The sequence below is a fragment of the Onychostoma macrolepis genome, chromosome 06, assembly GCF_012432095.1.
Source record: "Onychostoma macrolepis isolate SWU-2019 chromosome 06, ASM1243209v1, whole genome shotgun sequence".
Classification (NCBI taxonomy): Eukaryota; Metazoa; Chordata; class Actinopteri; order Cypriniformes; family Cyprinidae; genus Onychostoma; species Onychostoma macrolepis.
In genome coordinates, this window is record NC_081160.1 from 32,284,274 (window position 1) to 32,305,586 (window position 21,313).

The 21,313-nt window shown below is 35.5% G+C and overlaps 1 protein-coding gene across 2 annotated transcripts in view; it reads left to right on the plus strand.

Annotated features, from left to right (window-relative positions):
• Positions 1-4,041: 4,041 nt before the first annotated feature.
• Positions 4,042-21,313, plus strand: part of ralgapb (Ral GTPase activating protein non-catalytic subunit beta) — a 38,425-nt gene continuing 21,153 nt past the window's right edge. For both annotated transcript variants that reach the window (XM_058778605.1, XM_058778606.1), the window contains exons 1-9: positions 4,042-4,206; positions 6,895-7,102; positions 8,796-8,998; positions 9,895-10,061; positions 11,295-11,481; positions 13,024-13,155; positions 13,259-13,437; positions 18,819-18,970; positions 20,325-20,532. In XM_058778605.1, the coding sequence (XP_058634588.1) occupies positions 6,926-7,102; positions 8,796-8,998; positions 9,895-10,061; positions 11,295-11,481; positions 13,024-13,155; positions 13,259-13,437; positions 18,819-18,970; positions 20,325-20,532 (1,405 nt within the window). In that variant the 5' untranslated portion in view covers positions 4,042-4,206; positions 6,895-6,925. The remainder of the gene's footprint in view (positions 4,207-6,894; positions 7,103-8,795; positions 8,999-9,894; positions 10,062-11,294; positions 11,482-13,023; positions 13,156-13,258; positions 13,438-18,818; positions 18,971-20,324; positions 20,533-21,313) is intronic.

The window sequence follows — 21,313 nt, forward strand, 5'->3', positions numbered from 1 at the left end:
ATCGTGATTAATCACATCCAAAATAAAAGTTTTTGTTTACATAATGTGTATACTGTGTATATTTATTATGTATATATAAATACAAACACATGCATATATATATTTAAGAAATATATTTATACATTAAATATATTTATGTATAATATAAAATATAAGAATATATTTTATATACATGTAAATATTTTCAAAATATATATTGTGTATGTATGTATTTATATATACATAATAAATATGCACAGTACACATGCATATATTATGTAAACAAAAACTTTTTGGATGTGATTAATCGCGATTAATTGTTTGACAGCACTAATATATATATATATATATATATATATATATATATAAACCTGTACTACAGAATTTGTTTATACACACACACACACACACACACACACACATTTCATCACCAAATAGAATAACTACAGCCTAGCAAGCAAACCAGCATACAAACCTTCTCTTCTTCCTTTTCTAACCAACCAAATTCAAGAGCAAACAGAGAAGCAGCACAACAACAGACACAACCAAACCACATAGAGAAACACAACATCAGACAACAGACAGATGTGCACTTTCTCCATGCAGTAAATACTCTCCTCCTGAATAATTGATATTGACTGCCTGTTCGGGTTACTATATTAAGTGCTGTGTGCTGTGCCAATGATTCTGACGTCTAAAGGGCCCACTATACAGATGCCAAATCAATCTGACAACGTTCTGCAAGGCTCAGAAAGAGGTTTGGAGAATACTTTTCACTATTATAACTGCTTCCAAAATCTCAGATGCACTGTTTGCATTGCTCTCCCTGATAAATGTCAAACAAAATACTATAGTTAGTTACAGAAACTGTAGCTACAATAGACTTAGAAAAAAAAAAAAGATTCTAAAAGCATAATTCACAATTTGTCTGATTTATTATAGTTTTACAGCAACAATTGCAGCTAGTAATAATTACATTTTATATTGACACAACTATCGTTGCCATGGTTACTGATTTAATTAAGTCATTTAATAAACAACTACTTTAAATAAATGATGCGCTCATTAAACTGATTATTGTGTTGCATATTTACAGATTGGCTTTAAAAATAATGATTGCTTTGAATTGAGAATGAAAAGTCATTATAATTAACATTCCGTTAATTTGGTTTGGTCTGCCAAAACATGCTCTGACTGAAAGCTAAAAGACAAATGGATGAATAGAAAAACACATTTGTGAAAAACACCAAAGGGCGCATTTGATCTCCTCTTACAAAAGAGGCAGAGGTGGGTAGAGTACCCAAAAACTGTACTCAAGTAAAAGTAAAAGTACTTGAAGAAATATTTACTCAAGTAAAAGTAAAAGTAATAGTCTGAATAGTTACTTGAGTAAGAGTAAAAAAGTATCGGATAAAAAAACTACTCAAGTAGTTAGTTACTAGTTACTTTGGATCATATACTAAATATAGCTTATTTTTATGTAGATATATAGATATTTAGATAAAATTTATATATACATATACTGTATATATATATACACATATACATATGTGACCCTGGACCACAAAACCAGTCTTAAGTCGCTGGGGTATATTTGTAACAATAGCCAAAAATACATTGTACGGGTCAAAATTATAAATTTTTCTTTTATGCCAAAAATCATTAGGATATTAAGTAAAGATCATGTTCCATGAAGATATTTTGTACATTTCTTACCGTAAATATATTAAAATTTAATTTTTGATTAGTAATATGCATGGCTGAGAACTTCATTTGGACAACTTTAAAGGCAATTTTCTCAGTATTTTGATTATTTTATTTTTTTTAATTGACACTTATGACTGGTTTTGTGGTTCAGGGTCACATACATACACACACACACACACGCACACACTGCTGTTCAAAATACGTTTAATGTTTTTTTTAAATGTAATTTATTTCAGTGATGCAAATCAGAATTTTTATCAGCCTGATTTATTATCAATGCTGTTCTTTTTTAACGTTCTATTCATAAAAGAATCCTGAACAAAATGTCACAGGTTCCAAAAAATATTACGCAGCAAAACTGTTCCCCGTTGAAAAAAACAGCATATGCTGGTAAGGTATGTTTTGAAGCATGGGATGCTGGTTTGAGCTGATTTAAGTTTATGCTGGTCTGACCAGCTTAAGACCAGCACATGCCCAGCTAAGGACCATCTTAAACCAGCAAAGGACCAGCATAAACCAGCATCCCAGCTTCAAAACATACCTAACCACCATATATTCTGTTTTTTTTTCTTTCAACAACACTGGTAATAAATCAATATATTTTAATGATTTCTGAAGGATCATACGACTCTGAAAACTGGAGTAACAGCTGATAAAAATTCTGATTTGTATCACTGAAATAAATTAAATTAAGTATTATATAACCTCTGACGCGGAGAAGAGTGAAAACTCCTCACATGACCGCTACAGAACATCTGAACGTAACGAAACAAATGCACTTCTTCCGTCTGTTCTGCAAAATGTAAACAAATGTAGCCTTTATTTCTGCAAGCGTAAATACTGTGAAAATATCAATATTAATTGTGTCTAGGCAAAGGCATTCCTCCTGGAACTAACGCGGGTTTGGCGGGTGTTCATTTCATACTCCGTGACAGCTTATTTAATGAATAAATTATACATTGTATTTAATGTGTAAGGTACATGTACAACAAACTGTAATGGCATAGTGGTATCGTGTACTGTACTTTCAACTGACTGTTGATCCCACGACGTCTTCAACGCTCTTGATGTTACAACCGCTTCAGACGACTCAGCGCGTGCGGCAGGGAACTGAACGAATCATTCAAACTGATTCGCGAACCGATTCACTGGTTTGCCAACTGGTCTGATCAAGCCTTCGAACAGAATTGACTCAAAGAATGAATCATTCGCGAACGGGCATCGCTCAGTGCCCAGAAAAAAAGTAGACGGCGCGTTTGGAATAAATTGAAGGATTTTTAACTTATTGCATTAAGATAAAGTAACGAGAGGTGCGTCGCCCACAGTAACGAAGTAAAAGTACCGTTTTTTCACTAAAAATGTACTTGAGTAAGAGTAAAAGTACCCATTTTTAAATATACTCTAAAAGTATTAGTTACCCAAAAAATTTACTCAAGTAAATGTAACGAAGTAAATGTAACTCGTTACTACCCACCTCTGAAAAGAGGGCGCTGTTTTCAACATATTCATATTAGGGGACTTTAATGAACAGATTAAGAATCGATTACAGCACACAATCCAACAAAGTGAGCCTTTAGCAAAACATTTTACCCCCCACAACTGTGCGTCATTCAACACCTGTCCTGAATATATTTGCATGTCTTTCTCCTCCTCCGAAGTTTTTGCGGCTCTGGAGGAGGAGCGATGCAGATTCATTTGAACAAATCGATTCGCTCGGATGCTTCGTTTTAAAGAACCGGTTCAATACAAACGATTCGTCGACTCGTTTGAGTTATCAGAATAAAACAAGTAAAACTTATATATCGTTGCTCTCTTGTTGTTTTGATTGCTTCTCTGCCCTCAAGTCGCTTTGCATAAAAGCATCTAAATGATTAAATGTAAATGTAAAACGTTTTTAAAATGTTTTTCTACCATGAAATACCCAGATTTTGAACATGTAGGCATTTTATGCTAATGTATTCGAATTACTGAGGTGAGCGTGTATGCCATCTCATGAATATGCTAATATAAAATATAATTATATTCATCAAATTACCATAGTATTACTGCCTGACGTAGTCGTCACTATATACCGACTCTGAACCTTTTGGCAAGTGTTCACTTACTGTTTGTAAAACGCAGCAATTTCGACGAAACATGTAAACTTGGCCGTTTAAACTGTATTTAGTGGTGTGATTTTGATACTGTTTGATAGTGGCACTGTGCTTGTGTTTATTTCATACCTGACAGAAAATATTGTGGCGTTGTTTATGATTCCAGTGTCCACCTCACAGCACAGAGTCGAGTGATTTACAAACGCTGGCGAATCTGTGCGATTGAATCATTTGGAAGAATCGGTTCAAAACGAACGATTCGTTCACATCAGCCACTGCAGCCAGCCAAACCCCCGCCGCCTGTGCAGACGATGGAGGAGCGGATCTGATCTCATCGGATCTACCGACAAACATGCTGCTCGATCAAACCCGCTTTCCTCGTAAAATCACCAGAAACACCGACTGATTGATATGTGAACTGAATCAGGTAACGCGGTTTATTCATATTTCTGTGTTGCATTTGTGTGTCCGGTTCGGGCAACTGTCACATGGGTCGCGTTCTAAAACCTAGCGAGCTGCCTACGTAGACAGCACTCTGTGACATTACAGTTTCATATCCAAGTGTGCTGCTTGCTCACCCAGTGTTTTGAGGCAAAGGAGACACGGAAACATGTTAGCTACCTACTTAGCAGAATCCATGCATCTTTGTCTTGAATCGAAGTGCGCTATCTAGTAAGCGAGCTTAGTAGATTTTGGGACACCGCCACAGTCCCGCATTGCGGCCTGCTACAGTGTATACAAAGCTCTTTAATACTAACTATTAGATTTAAAGGTTAATGACTTTGAAGAAGGGATGATCAGCAGTGACCGATGATTGACAGCTGTCATTTGTTTGTTTTGAAGCCTTCATGAGACCGAAATCAGCTGTCAAACAAACATGTATCTGATTGATTCGCGCCACAGTTGGGAAAATGTCAAAAACTACTGCAGATATAATATTTCGTCTGCTTTATTTCTACGCAGGGAAGTAATCTTGTTTTTTGCTCGACTGTTTGAACGTTTAGCAATACATTAGTGGTTTTAATTCCAGTCACTATTGGGAATCATTCTGTGTTAGCTTAGCTTGCGAGTTGCTAATAGACTGTAGCGTTTCGCCCTCTGGGTTAAAATGAGTATAATTTGCATATAAAGTGTCTAAGGGTGTAAAATGAATATGTAAATATGAATGTGAACGTTTGTGTTAGGATTTAAAGCTTCATTGACTCGTTTCCGATCGGTTAGCACAGAGGCTAAAAAACACAGCGGCTACGGAAGTCGAATTGAAAACATCTGAACATGTTGTTTAGCAAGATTTTACTATTATTTATCTATTGGTGCTCGTTCAATAAGAGCTTGCTTCTATAGTGACAATTGCTTTGAAACATAAAGTACCATAGTAATATTATGGTATTCTTTGAATTACCTTAGATTAACATGTAAATGCATGGTTATATGGTAATTCATCATGTGTTTTAGACATGAACCATGCTATTCTTCAGTGTGTGTGTGTGTGTGTGTCTGTGTAGTGTTTGTGTACTTATATATTTATATATTTAAATTAGTAGTTATTACATGTATAGAAATAAATACATGTTCTCTCTCTGTGTATATGTGTGTGTGTGTGTGTGTGTATGTATATATATATATATGTGTGTGTGTGTGTGTGTGTGTGCGCGTGTTTATCTCTTGTGCTATGTGTATTTGAGTCTTTTTTCTGTGTAATAGATAAGTAGTGTTATTCCTGAGGGTTTGAGATCCATTTGGCGTGGTTCCATGTTTAAAGTTTGTGTTCTAATATTAGCAGAGCCCTCAGATTGTGTCTAGATTAGAAGAAGGACGAGACTCGTGGGGAGCGTCTGCGTAATATCAGAGTTGGGAGTTTTTCCATACTTGGTTAGATTCGCCTTTGTCGGTCATCTGTTTAGTGAGATCAAACTAACTGATAGTTCCTCATGTCAGATGAGCTCAGGGTCAGGTGATCGACACAGAACATTCTGTGATGTTGTCAAAACACCGTCCTGCATGTTTTCTCATCACTTCTGTAAGAGATAGCAGACACTGATGTCTGAGAAGAAGCATGTTATGAAACAGGACGGTTAATTTTACAGCACAGTAATGGCATGTATCATAATATAGCTTTATTTACTGTAAAAAAAAAAAAATATATATATATATATATATATGTGTGTGTGTAATATATTATACACACTTGTAAATTGTACATTTATTCATTTATTTATTTATTTGGTGTATAAATATAGATACATTTAAATTAAATATAAATATTTTTGTGTGTGTGCACAACAGTACCAATTTTATATAAATAAATAAACAAAATTGTAAAATTTAGATTTATTTAATTGGTATAAATTTATATACATTTAGCTAAATTACATATAAATTTAAAAAAAGTGTGTGTGTCAATAAAATAAATTCCTAAAAATACAAAAATGTATATAAATATCTATGTATGTTGGGTTAAAGATTAGTGGTTTTATATATATATATATAAATATTATGTATTTATTAAATATGTATACACACAAAAGCATATTAATCGCAAGTGACGTCTACTTTAATGTTTCTTTTGTAAACTTTTGTAAAAATAAAATGTCAAAATACGGGTGAAATAATATTCCATCGTCATTCGGTGTAACAGGTAAATTTATGTAAAAATTAAACAACATACTGTATGTATACTGATTTATTAAAATATATAAAAGAAAAATTGAGCATACTAAACAGTTATTACATTTTAATATCTGACAGGATTTTTGTTATTTGAACTCTCTTACATTGAATGACATTTTTGTGGGTGTTTTCTGTAAAGCATAGTAAAAATGTATGACACATTTTAATGTACAGCCTTAAAATCTGTGTTAAAATTTTATTATTTGATGCTTGAAAACCGCTTATCATCTTTGACCTACTCTTTGTGTGTTTGTTTGTGTTTGTGTGTGTGTGTGTGTGTGTGTGTGTACTATTCTTCCTGAAATAGAATTAAAAATAAAACACTGCCAAAGACTATTTATGATTATTTTGTTTACCTGTGTTGTTAAATTATTCCTCATATCTGACTATCCCTGTCTCAACCTTCAAAGCTCTGATTGCACGTCTGGTTTGCGTCTCTCCTCAGGCCGCAGTCAGATCCAGCAGAAGTCGTGGTCATGTACTCTGAGTGGCGGTCATTACACCTGGTGGTCCAGAGCGATCAGGGCCACCTGAGCGTCCTACACACTTACCCAGCCGGCGTGGGTCGTGACGTGGCAAACGCTGTGGTGCGGCCGCTGGGAAACAGCCTCGGAGGAGCGCCGTCTGAGTGCCTCCTCAAGACTGACAAGGAGGTAAGAAGTGTGTGTGTGTGTGTGTGTGCTTCATAACATCTCTTACCTGTGAAGAGTCTTCAGTTCAAACCCGAGGCTGTGCAGGAATTCAAGGTTGACTTACTGGGTGGCATGTTTGAATGAATTCAGACGTCCAACCTGTTAACTGTTAACTTCTGCTGAGCTCAAGAGCAACATCCAGGCTTTTGGGTGGAAAATGTTTGGTTTCCTCAGAGTGGTTCATGTGCAGTTTGACTTAATATTTGACATGGTTCAAATTCACTTTTTACCGGACCTGCCAAAGACAGGTTAATTTGAGAACGCTATAAATATTCCTTTTTGACAATGCAACTGTATTTTGCAATATTTTAATTTAAACACATTTATGCATATATATCGTGCATATATTATTTCATTTGAATTACTTCAGCTATTTTTACCTCTTTTATCTTTATTTCCTACCTTTTGTCTTTTAAAAATATATATATATATATATGTAAAGCACTTTTATCACTCTATATGAAATGTGCTATATAAATAAATTTGCCTTGCCTAAAAATCGTATTTATCTGTTTTTGCATATTAATGAGTTTTTGCATATTCATCTTGCCATATATATAATTTATAATTTTGTTCTTCATAGATTTAGTGGCTTAATGTGAGGAATATTCCATGAAATATGGAGGAAAAAAACATTACTCTTTATGCAGGTCATGAATGATTTTGTTGGTAGATGGTTTATCTTCAATCCCTCATAATTTAGTTTTAGTAGATTACAATTTATACATATATTAATGTTAACATTGCTGGACAGACTTAAAACTTTACCAAATTACAAATTACATACCATAAAATTTGAAGCCACTGTTCTTTAAAAGTTGCCATATAAGGACTAATTCATCAAGCATGTAACATCCTTGTAGAAGTCTTTTTTTTAGCAAAACGGCGACTTCATAACGTCTCTAAGTAATGATAATCACTGATCTTTTTTTATTTATAAATCCAAAACTGCTGTTCCAAAAACCCATTTTACTGATGGTGAATTAGCCTCCGGATTGGCCTCCAAATTGATTTTATGAGCTCTATTTGACATAAACTGTATAATGTTGCAGTTCCTAATAAAGTTAGATTTTATTAGGAAGTTAAAGAGCAGTGCTGTTGTTTCCTCAGTCGTTTATTTGCATAATTTGGTTAGAAGCAAAACGCGCTGCTCAAGTTACATCATGGTCTAAAATGAGAGACATGCTGTGATGTTATTAGTGCAAACGTTTGAGTCTGTTTTAAGGCTTTGTTGAGTTTGTTCTATTGTTTGTTTGTGTATTTGGGTGGGTTTCAGTGCTGCTCAAAAACCTTCTTTGCTCGTGTGTGTGTGTGTCGCACTGACTTCCATTGTGCGTGTGGTTCCTGTAGGCTTCTGTGTACTGTGATAAGAGGAGAGGAAATCCTGTCAATTCCCTCTCGGCCTCTGATTTTATTTTTTTTTAACCTCTGATCCGACTCATTGGCGTCCGAAGCTGTTTGGAATATAATCGCACAAAAATGCAGATCCATCGAATGCAGCGCTGTTCTGTTTCCTGCTGACAGAACCTGTGTGTTTCACTCACAAACGTGTGTGAGGGAGTCATCAAACTTCCCTCTCAAGCTCAGGGCTGTTGATCCGTCTCAAACCGGTTTAGGTAGTTATTTGTCCATCTAATGCTGTCCGTGTCCTCAGGTGAAATGGACCATGGAGGTGCTGTGTTACGGCCTGACGCTCCCGCTGGATGGAGACACGGTTAAGTTGTGTGTGGACGTCTACACTGACTGGATAATGGCCCTGGTGTCTCCACGAGACTCCATACCCCAGCCCATCATCAAAGAGCCCAACCTCTACGTCCAAACCATCCTCAAACACTTGCACAACCTTTTCCTGCCCAGGTGTGTTCGGCCTATGGTTTTAAATACCCATAATGCACAGTGCACCAAATGACTGCATTGATGAACACTGCATACTGCACACTTTGTACTGTACAGTACCTACAGTATTTATTTATTTTTTTGATTATAGTATGGGAAACATTGCACAGTATGCAGCAATCATTAGTATGCTTCATTGATGTTGTAACATTTATTTCAATGAGCGGTGTCCACTTAATGTCTCATGAAATAAAAAACAATTATTTAGTATGTTTTATGCAGTTTAATGTAAAAGTGTCTATTGCAGCTCAAATAAACAATTAATATTTTGTAGATAGATATATTAAAAAAATTAAAAATGCTTGAGTTAAAGTATGTATTGAAAATTTTCAGAATTAAAAAATGATTACTTTTTCATTTGTACTGCTATATGATAAATGTATATAAATTCTCATTTAAAAAACAAAACAAAAAATAAAATTTTTCCCTCATGCTGCTATTTGATAAAAGAGTTTAATAAAAAAAAAATATAATGTATTTATAATTTATAATGTATTTTATTTATAATTGTGTTTCTCATTTTAGGGTAATAGCGCAGAAGTGTGTAATGAAATTACATAAATGCTTCCTTTTCCACAATCAAAAATCCTGTTTTTTTATATACATACACACTATTAGTGTACTATTAATATACTAATACCTATTATATGTATTAGAAATCTTATTAAAATGATTAAACATTTAAGCTTTGTAATGCTGATTTTTGAAAGAGAAAATGCTAAAATGGCTCTCCTAGAACATGAACAATATTATTTTTGGATTTGCGCATGTGATGATAGGCTTGTGTTCTGTCTAGTAAGTGTAGCACTTCCTGTTTGTGCTTTCTGATTTTGAATATTCGTGCTTCTTTCTATCAGACCAGAGCACTTCAGCCTGGTGCACTTTAAATTGTGTCAGCAAGTGCTGTCTGCAGTGCAGAAGTTGGCACGTGACTCGAACGGCATGGCCAGAGAGACATGGGAGGTGCTGCTCCTCTTCCTGCTACGCATCAATGACACACTACTGGCCCCGCCCACTGTGGGAGGTGCGTATGTCAGCCGGGGACAAACACAGTGTGATGAAGTTCTGCATTTAACTAGACCTTACATTAACTGACAAACAAATGGGAGAAGGTGCACGCTTTGCATCTAAACAAACTGCATTTTGTGTGCAGTATGCAAATGAACCTGCTTTGATGTAATTGTGTTTCCTGTTTTAAGATAACGAGTGCAGAAATGTGTAAAAATTTGCTTTGCTTATTTTTCCACAATCAATTTTTTTTTTTATCAACCATACATGATCATATTTATATGACAGTTGATTAAAAAGATCATATTCTGCACTTTTGTAGCATTTTATTTATTCACTGAAGAGCATTTGAAATGTTGTTGTTTTTTTTAAAGGTTTCTTACACCAAAACCTGCCATAATTATTATTTATTTTTTTTCATTACTATTTTCAACCTTTACAATGTTTTAATTGTTTTCATATGGAAAAATATCAACCAATCATTCATAGATGCAAACTCCTCACTTTTCAGTGGTAACTCGCTTTTTTGAAATCAAAATAGTTCAAATAGGTAAAATATTAAGGGTAAATAAAGAATTGGGGCCGGGTTGCATAAACTATTTAGACTAGTAATTACATTTTTTTGGTTGTTTCAATAAGTTTTGTATGGTATTTTCTTACCTCTTTACTTTAAAAACGATGTCTACGTTGGGTAATATTTTATGTATTTGAGATCTAAGATGTGGGAACGGTGAAGAGAGAGGGGGCAAATTTTGCATTTTAGCTCAGCATTGCCATGTAATCAACCAATATTATCTTAAATAGCCTGCATAGCACTTTGTCTTTTATAACATGGGATTTTGACAAATCTTATTCAATCTTGATTTTTGTAAAATGTTGCAACAAGATGTTAAAAAATTATTTTATTGGTCATTGTTTTTGTGAAAAATTACAGTTTTGGACATGTTAGGTAATACAAAATATATTTTTTTTTTAAACGTTACTACAAATGACCATGTAACCTTACCTGTTTGCATCTCTGAATCATATTTTGACTTTGTAGTTCCATAATACATTAAGGAAGTATTTCAGCAAAAACAAGCTGCACATTTCTGCTTTTTTTTAATTTTTTTTTTAATGAAGTGCATTTTCTAGTCTAAAAGTGCTGTTTTCTAAGCAAAAGCTCTGGCTAGAAGTCAAAATGAATGGCCATTATTCCACTAGTGCTGCTGATCGTGTAGACCGGTATGGCTGGTTGTGTCTCCTGTAGGTGGAATAGCAGAGAAGCTGGCAGAGAAGTTGATCAGCGTGCTGTTTGAGGTTTGGTTCCTGGCCTGCACACGCTGCTTCCCCACGCCGCCCTACTGGAAGACGGCCCGAGAGATGCTGGCCAACTGGAGACATCACCCTCCGGTGGTGGAGCAGTGGAGTAAAGTCATCGCTGCTCTCACTTCCAGGTACTGCAGGCCTGCATAATAGCTGCAGCTTTAGTTCTTTTCTTTTATTTATAGTTTATTTAACCGGGACAATGCAGAATATCATTACTGCACAATATTGAGCAGCAGATGTTATGGGTCAAAGACAAAAACAGGTTTTCAAGCATCAATGCAAATAAATGTTTAATACTGCTTTGATTTTTTTTTCTCATGCATTAGAACGTGTCCTGATTAATTTTATTTAATCTGAGCAAAAAACAATGACTATCATACATTTTTACCGTGAATTACTGTGACGCCCACTAAAATGTTATTCATTGTAACAATATTTCATATACCAAAAAATCCTGTCAGGCATATTTAGAACAAGAATCATTAAATTAAATTAAAAAAACATATTTAAGGATCCAAGTGAAGACTTAAAAAACTACCCATTTGTCAACAAGACATGTTTAATCATTTTAAAAAATAATAACATTTGGTATGATCACTTACTCTTTTATATATTTAAGTAAGTACATGTTTTTCATTTTTACCTGAATATATCTGTTGCACTGAATGACAACAAAAATTTATTTTGAACATGTATTTTCATAAAAGTGATTTGAAACAAAGTAGACAGTTTACTTGGATTTAATATGCTTTCTGTGTATATAAAATCCTGTTTGTAAATTTGATGCAGACACCAAAATGGGACGTCTTGTCTTTGACCCAGCCGATAGCTTTTACTTTGGCCCTTTCATTGTTAATGCACTTGTCTAGGTAGTAAATTTATATGCTCAGTCAGAACCGTGGCAAAGTGGGAAAGACGCTTGTTTGTGACACACAATCATTGTGCTTTCAGAAATGCAGGTCCAAATCCTGTACATTAAAGGCAACAAGCTCAAAAAAGAAAATAATTGCATGTATAACAGTTTAATCATACCAATTGAGATTGCACTATATGCGCTCAAAATTTATTTGAAGTGTCCCAAAACAGAAATTGTTTTAAAATAACTGCTTTATTGTGCCGTTTCATTTGAAAAATATGTACTTTTGCACATTCTTAAAGGAATAGTGCACCCAAAAATAAAAATTAGAATAATTTATTAACCCTCATGTCATTAAAAACTCATGAGCCTTTGGTTAATATTTGAAAAACAAATCAAGATATTTATAATGAAACCAAACAATTTAATGTCCCTCCTTTGAAAGTCCAAGTAACCAAAACTTAGAAGATCCAAAAAGGTCATAGAGTTGTAAGTTTAATCACCAGAGAAACTGAAACAGACCTTTTTACCACAAGATGTTGCTATGTAGCCGTTAGTTCAGTTGAATTTACATTTATGTTTATGCATTTGGCAGATTTGACAGCCTTTATTCAAAGTGACTTATATTGCTTTAAGATATGCATTTTATCAGGTCATGCATTCTCTTGGAATTGATTGGCATGACCTTGGCATTGCTAGCACTATGCTCTACTATTTGAGCTACAGGAATCAATAAAACAGACAGCCTTTTTTTTACTGATGTCGATGCTTTTGTTTGTTTGACCTTCATCTTATTTGTTTGTTGTCCACACAGGCTGCTGCGTTTCATGTACGGCCCGTCCTTCCCTCCGTTTAAAGTGCCAGAGGAAGATTCCAGCCTCATCCCCGCTGAGATGGACAACGACTGTGTGGCTCAGACGTGGTATCGATTTCTACACATGCTCAGGTCTGCAGTGGAACTGACTTCATCTGCTTACTATCCAGGTCTGCTGGATCCATTCCACTCATGTTACTTACCTAAGTTGTTCGTTTATCTCGCTCTCCTTCAGTAACCCCGTGGACCTGAGCAATCCCGTCATAGTGAGTTCCACCCCAAAGTTTCAGGAGCAGTTGTTGGGGGGAAACAGCGTTCCTCACGAGGTCATTCAGCACCCCTGCCTCAAACAGCTGCCTCAGATCTTCTTCAGAGCCATGAGGGGCGTCAGCTGCCTCGTGGACGCTTTCCTCGGTAAGATCTGTGCGCCACATTACAAGGCTCTCTTATGAATTGCATTGGTGTACTGGATGCTACTGTTGTTGTATAACTGTGATGTTCCATAAAGTAGCATAAAAAAACTATGGGAAATGAATGTGGTAATCATTCAGTACCATAGAATGTGCAACAGAGCCTCTATACACATTGTTTTTTATTTTTTGCACTACATATTAATCTCACATGTAAATAATATTACCCGGCAAACACTTTCAAATAAACTTTTCAATCCTGAATCAATTTTGGAATTATTATCCAAAGTAAACTTTAAAAACTTGTTTAAATTGCTGTTTCTTAGCATTTCAACTAGGGGTGTGCAATATGACGATTTTTGATCATGGACGATTTTGCTTTTGAAGAAATATCGTAGTATCATGCTACAGTGCACATTCTATCAGCTGCAGTTCTGGCGCCTCCATCTCTATATACTGTACAACGCCACATATGCTCATATCAGTGTTAACTCAGCAGTAGACTTGCTCTCACGGGACACTGGAGTTATTTGCAATCACAAAAGTACATTATTTGCATGTGCTTTAAAGCCTTGCCGGTTAAACGTTTCATTCACGTGCTGTTCTGACATGCGCTTTTTCTGAGCCCGTACACCCTAAAGCCTGTTAAACAGCGCCTGATTACCAAACTAAGTAATCTTTTGCACTAATACTGTCAAAACACTCAAGGTTTGCATATAGACTCAGTTGGTTATGTCTAAAATGAAAGTAAACAGTTGAGAGAAAAACGGATGCGTGTCTGTATATTAGATGCGTGCAGGTCTTAAAGGGACAGTACTAAACATGCTGCCGACTGTCATTAAAGGGATAGTTCACCCTAAAATGTCATTTCTGTCATTATTTACTCACTCACATGTTGTCCCAAACCTGTATTAATTTCTTTCTTGTGCTGAACACAAAAGAAGATATTTTGAAGAATGTGGGTAACTAAACAGTAGCTTTGACAGTACAGTTGACTTGGGAAATAATCCTATGGAAGTCACTGTGGATCAGCAACTGTTTGGTTTTCCACGTTCTTCAAAATAGCATTTATGTTCAGCAGAAGAAAGAAACTCATTTAGGTTTAAAACAACTTTTGAGTGAGTAAATGATGGTATACAAATAAAACAAATATATTTTTGGGTGAACCATTCCTTTAACGTTAATAAAACACCAAAACACAAAGAGAAAAATCACTCACTACTCCTGACCGAAAAATTTTAATACAGCTGCTTTAATAGGAATCCATCTATATAGTGTTTTATTCTTATATTTGCTTATTCAATTTCTTGAATGCTCCTGCTAAATACACCTATTGTACCTAAAAAATAAAGCACTGTTTGTTGTATTTGTATATTATGTGTATTTGTAATGTGTATCTTTGTTCTTATTTTTTAATAACAAGTATAAAATAATGACAAAGATTTTTATCTTCACTCACTTTGGCCTAAATATCCGCCATTCTTTTTGGTGTTTTTTTACCTTGAAAGGCTTTGTCTTTATAATAGGGAAATAAGTTTGGCTGTAATGCTCAGACAACTTGCAAAATAGTAAAACCAACATGACAAAGAATCGTGATTAAAATCGTGATATTTCTGAAAAAAATGATATTTTTGCCATATCGCTCACCCCTAATTTCAACTTGTTACTTACCATGGAAATAGTCAAGGAAGCTGACATGATGTTAAAACAGCAATCATCCAATAATCTTAGATGTTGTTTTAGTGTTTGTGATGTGATTTTCCTGATCAATCTGTTTGAATCTCAGTCGCAGTGATGTATGAACATTGGCTTTGACTGTTTTTCCATTTCTAGGTGTTGCTGTTTGTAAGAAACTCGAGTGTCGTGAAACTCTGCCCTCTTCTGGTACTCACACAACTGTGCTGTTCTCTTATCATTGTTACTCTTAGCCCCTTTTTTCCACTGACATGGTGCTGCTGGTAACTGCTCTGCAAGTGCATAATGTTGCTTGTGATGATTTAGGTCAACATATTCTATTTTCCCAGTCCATCTGAAATTATTACATTTACAAATATCACGTGATTGCTATGAACTTTATTTGTTACATAATATTCTACAAATCAAAAGTTTGGAATAATTAACATAAATAAGAAGCAGTACAACTGTGTTCAACATTGATAATAATCAGAAATGCTTCTTGAGCAGCAAATCAGCATATTAGAATGATTTCTGAAGGATCGTGTGACACTGAAGACTGCAGTAATGATGATAAAAATACAGCTGCGCATCACAGAAATAAATTTCATTTTACAGTAAATTCACATAGAAAACAGTTATTTTAAATTGTAATAATATTTCACAATTTGTATTTTTTTAATCAAATAAATGCAAAAAATTTGTCTTCTTTAAAAAAAAAAAACTTCCTCTATTCGTTACATCAAAGCCAGTTTGTGATCATAAAGTAGCTGCATTAATTTACTTTGGTTGTTAAATATATATTCTCAAAACTAGGAGTAAGACTTGTGAACAACAATTTTAATGTGATATGTTTGACTCGTTATTGTTGAGCATCTGCACCATTTCGATGGAAAAAGGGTTTCAAGTCAATCTATAAACTACATTGTGGCTGTTACTTTATTCTGAAAGCAGAGCACAGTCTGGTTTAATGGATTTTTGGTTTAATTATAAGTTCAAGCACGTTCAAGCATTTAGAATCAGAATTTAAACTGAAAGCTTGATTTGATTAATTTGTTCATACAGACAGTATGTGAGACGTTTCTGTCTGCTGTTGAGTTTTTAATCATAACTGCACATGCTCAGTGGTTTGTTCACAGTAGCCTGACATGTTGTGTCCATATAAATTTCTAACGTATCTTCAGCAGTCTTGTTTTATGTTTTCTCAGGGGTCACAGTGTCTAGGAGCAATATTCGAGACAGACTTCCCTCTATAGGTACACTAAACCTGTCCAAACCCAATCAGTTAGTGACTAACAGTGGGCTTAACTACCCAACACACTGATTCTGGAGATGTTTGGGTGCAACTCGCTCATCCTGATTAGGGACAGAAATAAAAATCGTTTCCTAGTAAAATTATGTTCATAATGTATGTTGTAATTCTTCCTTTTTGAGGTTACTGTGTAATCCCATTTTTTTCCCCAGGTGTTGCTGTATCTCGGAACAATTTTCGAGACAGACTCCCATCTTATGGTATTTGATAACGCGCCTCTGACTAATCAAGAGGGAGTTTGATGAGGATTGTAGATTTGAGGTGTTTGGTTCATACACAAGCACTTTTAGATCAAAAATCCCTGTGTGTTGTGGAAATCAATTATCCATCATTAATTACCTTGTTAATTGCCTTGTTTTTGCTCCCATGCAGAATGAATATGAGCATACTTATTGGTTGGTATCCAGTCTGCCTCTGTTCCAGCAGTCCTTTGTCTAGAAACAAAATCAAACTGGCATTTAAATTTAAGCACTTAGATTTAAAGACCTCATGAAATTAAAATGTGACTTTTAGTCTGTAGCTTTGGGATAATTGAATTCTAGATTATGCCACAAAACACATATATGCATTTGAAAAAAATTTAAATTAAATTAAAAATGTAGTTTTTAATAAAAAAATTTAATTGGATTTATTTTTTTATTTTTTTTTTCATTAATTTTTTTTTTCTATTATGCTCATTTGTAAGTCTCTTTGGATAAAAGTTGCTCCTAAATGATTAAATGTAAAAGTCAGTGTGATTTTGACATAAGCTAAAGGCTATTGGGTATTTGAAAACAGGCGACCAGGCCTTTGATGTCCTGCTCCAACTTCATGTTTCTTTAATATGCGGTCTTTAATATCCCATCTGTGAGGTGGAGGTATGATGAAAGGGCTCAAAAATATCAGCTTTCCACTTACAAGCAACAATCAATAAACTCTTTCGGTTTAAACGTCCGTGGAGCTTTCTGGAACATAGGATGTCAAGAGGGAGATTGGTTTCCTTTGCCAGCCAATCAGTATGTCCACAGAGGTTTTAGGCAAATAACCAAATTTGAATGTAGGGGTTTCCAGCATTTACTGCCAATCAGCAGCTGAGCTGGGAAGCTGTATGGAAATGGAGCACTGATGCTGGTGTCTTTGTCTCTAGTGGTTGCATTTCATTGCATCTCTGAAAAGTTTTGAAATGCGGTGAATGGGTTTCCCTCGCTTTATAAGCAAAACTCAGTCGTGAACACAAAATGAGTCTTAAACAGTTGTTGGTTTATTGTACTGTTGTCTTGTATTTTATTATCATTCAACGGTGTGGTGTCCTTGAGTGTTTTAAAGGCACCTTTAAATAAAATGCATAATTAATTTAATTAATTAAGAACTTAACAAACAATACTTTATAGTTATGGCAGAAAATGATTAGAAATAGGATGCAACATTCTTTCTAACCTTGTCTGCCTTTTCATTAAGTATCATTTGCAAAGGAAAAATCTAATTATATAACATTATTGTCCATTCTAGTTCATTTTCTTTTTCTCAATCTGTAACTTCAAGATGAAATTAGTGAAATGAAGGCTCATAATGCGAGGGACATCTGTGTTTTAAGATTATTGTGTGGATTAAAGGAATAATTCACCCGATAATGAAAATCATTTACTCACCAACATGATGATTCAAACCCATGTGACGTTTTCAGTGGATCACAAACGGAGATGTTTAGCAGAATGTTTATGCTGCTCTTTTACATACTATAAAAGCAGACAGTGATCAGGACTAAAAGTTATGAAGTAGGTCCATGTATCTGTACGCTATATTTAAGTTGTTATTTGTTGGCAGTTTTACCTTCTTGGCTTGTGAGAACCAATGGCATTTGACATTTTTGAAGTGAAAACTTGATGGTGTTCCACAGAAAGAAAGTCATACAGGTTTAGAACAACATGAGGGCGTGTAAATGATGATGAATTTTTATTTTTGGGTGAATAATCTGGTTAAAGTTGGTGAATCTTGCATTACTGACCCAATCAGTACTCGCCGTGAAGCATCACGGATATACATGTTCATTTTACGCAACATAGGGTTCAGAATATCTATTATATAGCCTGTATCAAGATTTGCATTTTTGTTTAGTGATTATGTTTCACAGAGCTGAATTGATTGGCCTTGCTGATGATGCTGAAATGGCAAAATCCAAGAAGCATCTGACGTTTGATTGTCTGATGTCGCAACATATGAAAAGCCTCTTTCATTTTGCATTTTCTCATATTTTAGGGCTGAAATGGATCTGCTGAAATATTGTCCTGCAGTTAAATTAAAGTTAGGCATGTTGGCAGGTGCTTTATGACTGAATATGAGTCCAGATGTGATCTCTGATGTGTCGTTGGTTTTAATTCTTTGGTTTTCTTGCTTCTCCACCTGTTTGATTTGTCTCTCAGGTATTTCCCGCCCCCGGTCAGACAGTGCTCCGCCCACACCTGTCAATCGTCTCAGTATGCCAACGCCCCCAACGATAACCAACACTACGCCCCCTCACAACCGCAGGCACCGCCCCACCGCTGTTGCCAAGACAACCAGCAAAACCTCAATGGTACGACCATAAAAAAAAAAGAAGCTCTGCCTTGCCTTTTTCTTTTTAGGGATTTGAGCGTGGAGCCCTGAAACCCTATTGATATTGTTAGAATGGCCAAGGATCAGCGATCTCCACCTAAAACTGAGCAGAGACTTGAAACTTGGAGGGATGGTAGTACTCACACCGTAGTAGTACTCATACCAAGGCTCGGCCTGACGGGGGCGCTACAGCGACATGCAAATTGGTATGCAGTGTCTTTGTCCAAAGTGCCACAAGTGTTTATAAGGACATTTGTGTATCTCAAAAAACATGGCTGCCATTGGCCATTGAAGTTTGAGCACCTATTAGACAAGGTCAACGGAGGTCGATCGGAACTAAACTTGGTGGGACTGTTTGACTCATGGCCCTAAAGGTCTGTAAGAATTTTTAAAAATCGGCCTCTGGGAATATCAATATCGAATTTTTCAAGGGCGTAAACGATTATATATTGCACGGTTTTTCACACATGCACACAATATTCATATCATATGATAGACCTCCTCATTCCGGACAACTTTGCCTCTAGAACCACTGCTGTCAATCGAATCATTTGTCAAATGATTGAGAAGTTAAAAAAAACAAACAAAAAAACACTGCAGTACAATTCTCTGGACTCTCGAGGTCAATAATTATCAAAGAAAAAAAAGTTGAACTTTACCCTTTGGGTAGCTATAACATGGTCGTTTAGAAAAGGGGTGTGTCCAAATATATCCAAAAGCCTATAAATCCTAAACAAAAACTCAAAACTTTATGAAACTAGGTGAGAACATGTGACAGATGTTTCTAAACAAGCATGCAAAGTTTCACAGAGATCGGACCATAGGTGGCGCAATAACAGTTAAAATGGCTTTAAAAACACTATATTTCTAATGACCTCAAAATTTTCATATATTCACGCATGCACTAGATCTTCATGTGGTTCGACCGATCTTCTCATTCTGAACAACTTTGCCTGTAGGACCACTGCTGTTGATCAAATTGCTCTTTAAATATTTGACATTATTTAATTGCCAGCTCCTCCAATCTGAGCATAGGTGGTGCTATAACAGTCGTAAATGTTAAAAATCATCATATTTCTATGGTAAATTACGTGGATTTGCCAAAAATGCTTTTTTCAGTCATTGATTTTAGGTGGTTACAGGCTTGCTAAATAATACGTAATGTCTTTTTTTCATATGTGCTTAAATGCCTTAAAACGCTTGAACCCCGATAGTCGCTGCTTCCAGCTGTATTATTGTTTATTATGCTGTTTCACTCAGAAATGCTTCACATTAATTCACATTATTCATTGTTGACTTCTAAAAACCCGTGTAATTTACTCTCCACTCCACAGACTGGTCAGACCAAAGTGTCGCACCAGCCATCATCCACATCCCCGCTCTCCAGCCCAAACCAGACGAGCTCCGAGCCGCGGCCGCTTCCAGCCCCGACCCGGCCGAAGGTCAACAGCGTGCTCAATTTGTTTGGCCAGTGGCTGTTTGACGCTGCGCTGGTCCACTGTAAACTCCACTCCGGCCTGAGCAGAGATAGCAGCATGACCGGTAAGACTGTGATAAGTGTTATAATCAGTACTACGGTCACCCTGTTTTCATTTATTTTTCATTTCTCTACTTATTTTACCTGTTGAGGGTGTTTTTATTTCCTTTTCTTTTATAAAATATTCCTACCTGCAAGATTGTACCACATTCAGGGTTCATCTCCAGTGTTGTTACACTAGTGTAGATGCTGTGAAAAAATCAATCTGAATTTTGAGATCTTGCAAATCTACAGTGGTTTTAATGTTATGTATTTTAATATTTGTACATGAACATCCTAACCTAATTTGCCATACATAGAGACCTTAAATGTTATTTATAATTCAGTTTAATAACAGCAAATTGTATTCCTGTAGCTCAAACAGTGGAGCATGGCACAAACAACACCAAGGTCATGTTCAGTGAACACAATATTTTATACAATATTAAGTCAAAATTCACAAACATTTTTGAAAACTGAAAAACATGCACTGTCCATTGATAAATTTGTCAATGGATTTTGAAACTGGTGCGAGCACCCCAAAAAGGAAAATTTGCTGAAAATGTGCTTACCTTCAGGTCATTCAAGATGTAGATGAGCTTGTTTCTTCATCAGATTTGGAGAAATGTAGCATTGCATCAGAGTCTCAGCAATGGATGCTCTGCAGTGAATGGGTGCCGTCAGAATGAGAGTCCAAACAGCTGATAAAAACATCACAAAAATCCACACCAGTCCATCAAACATCTTGAGAAGACAAAAGCTGAAACAAATCCAGCATTAAGACCTTTTTAACTTCAAACCGTTGCT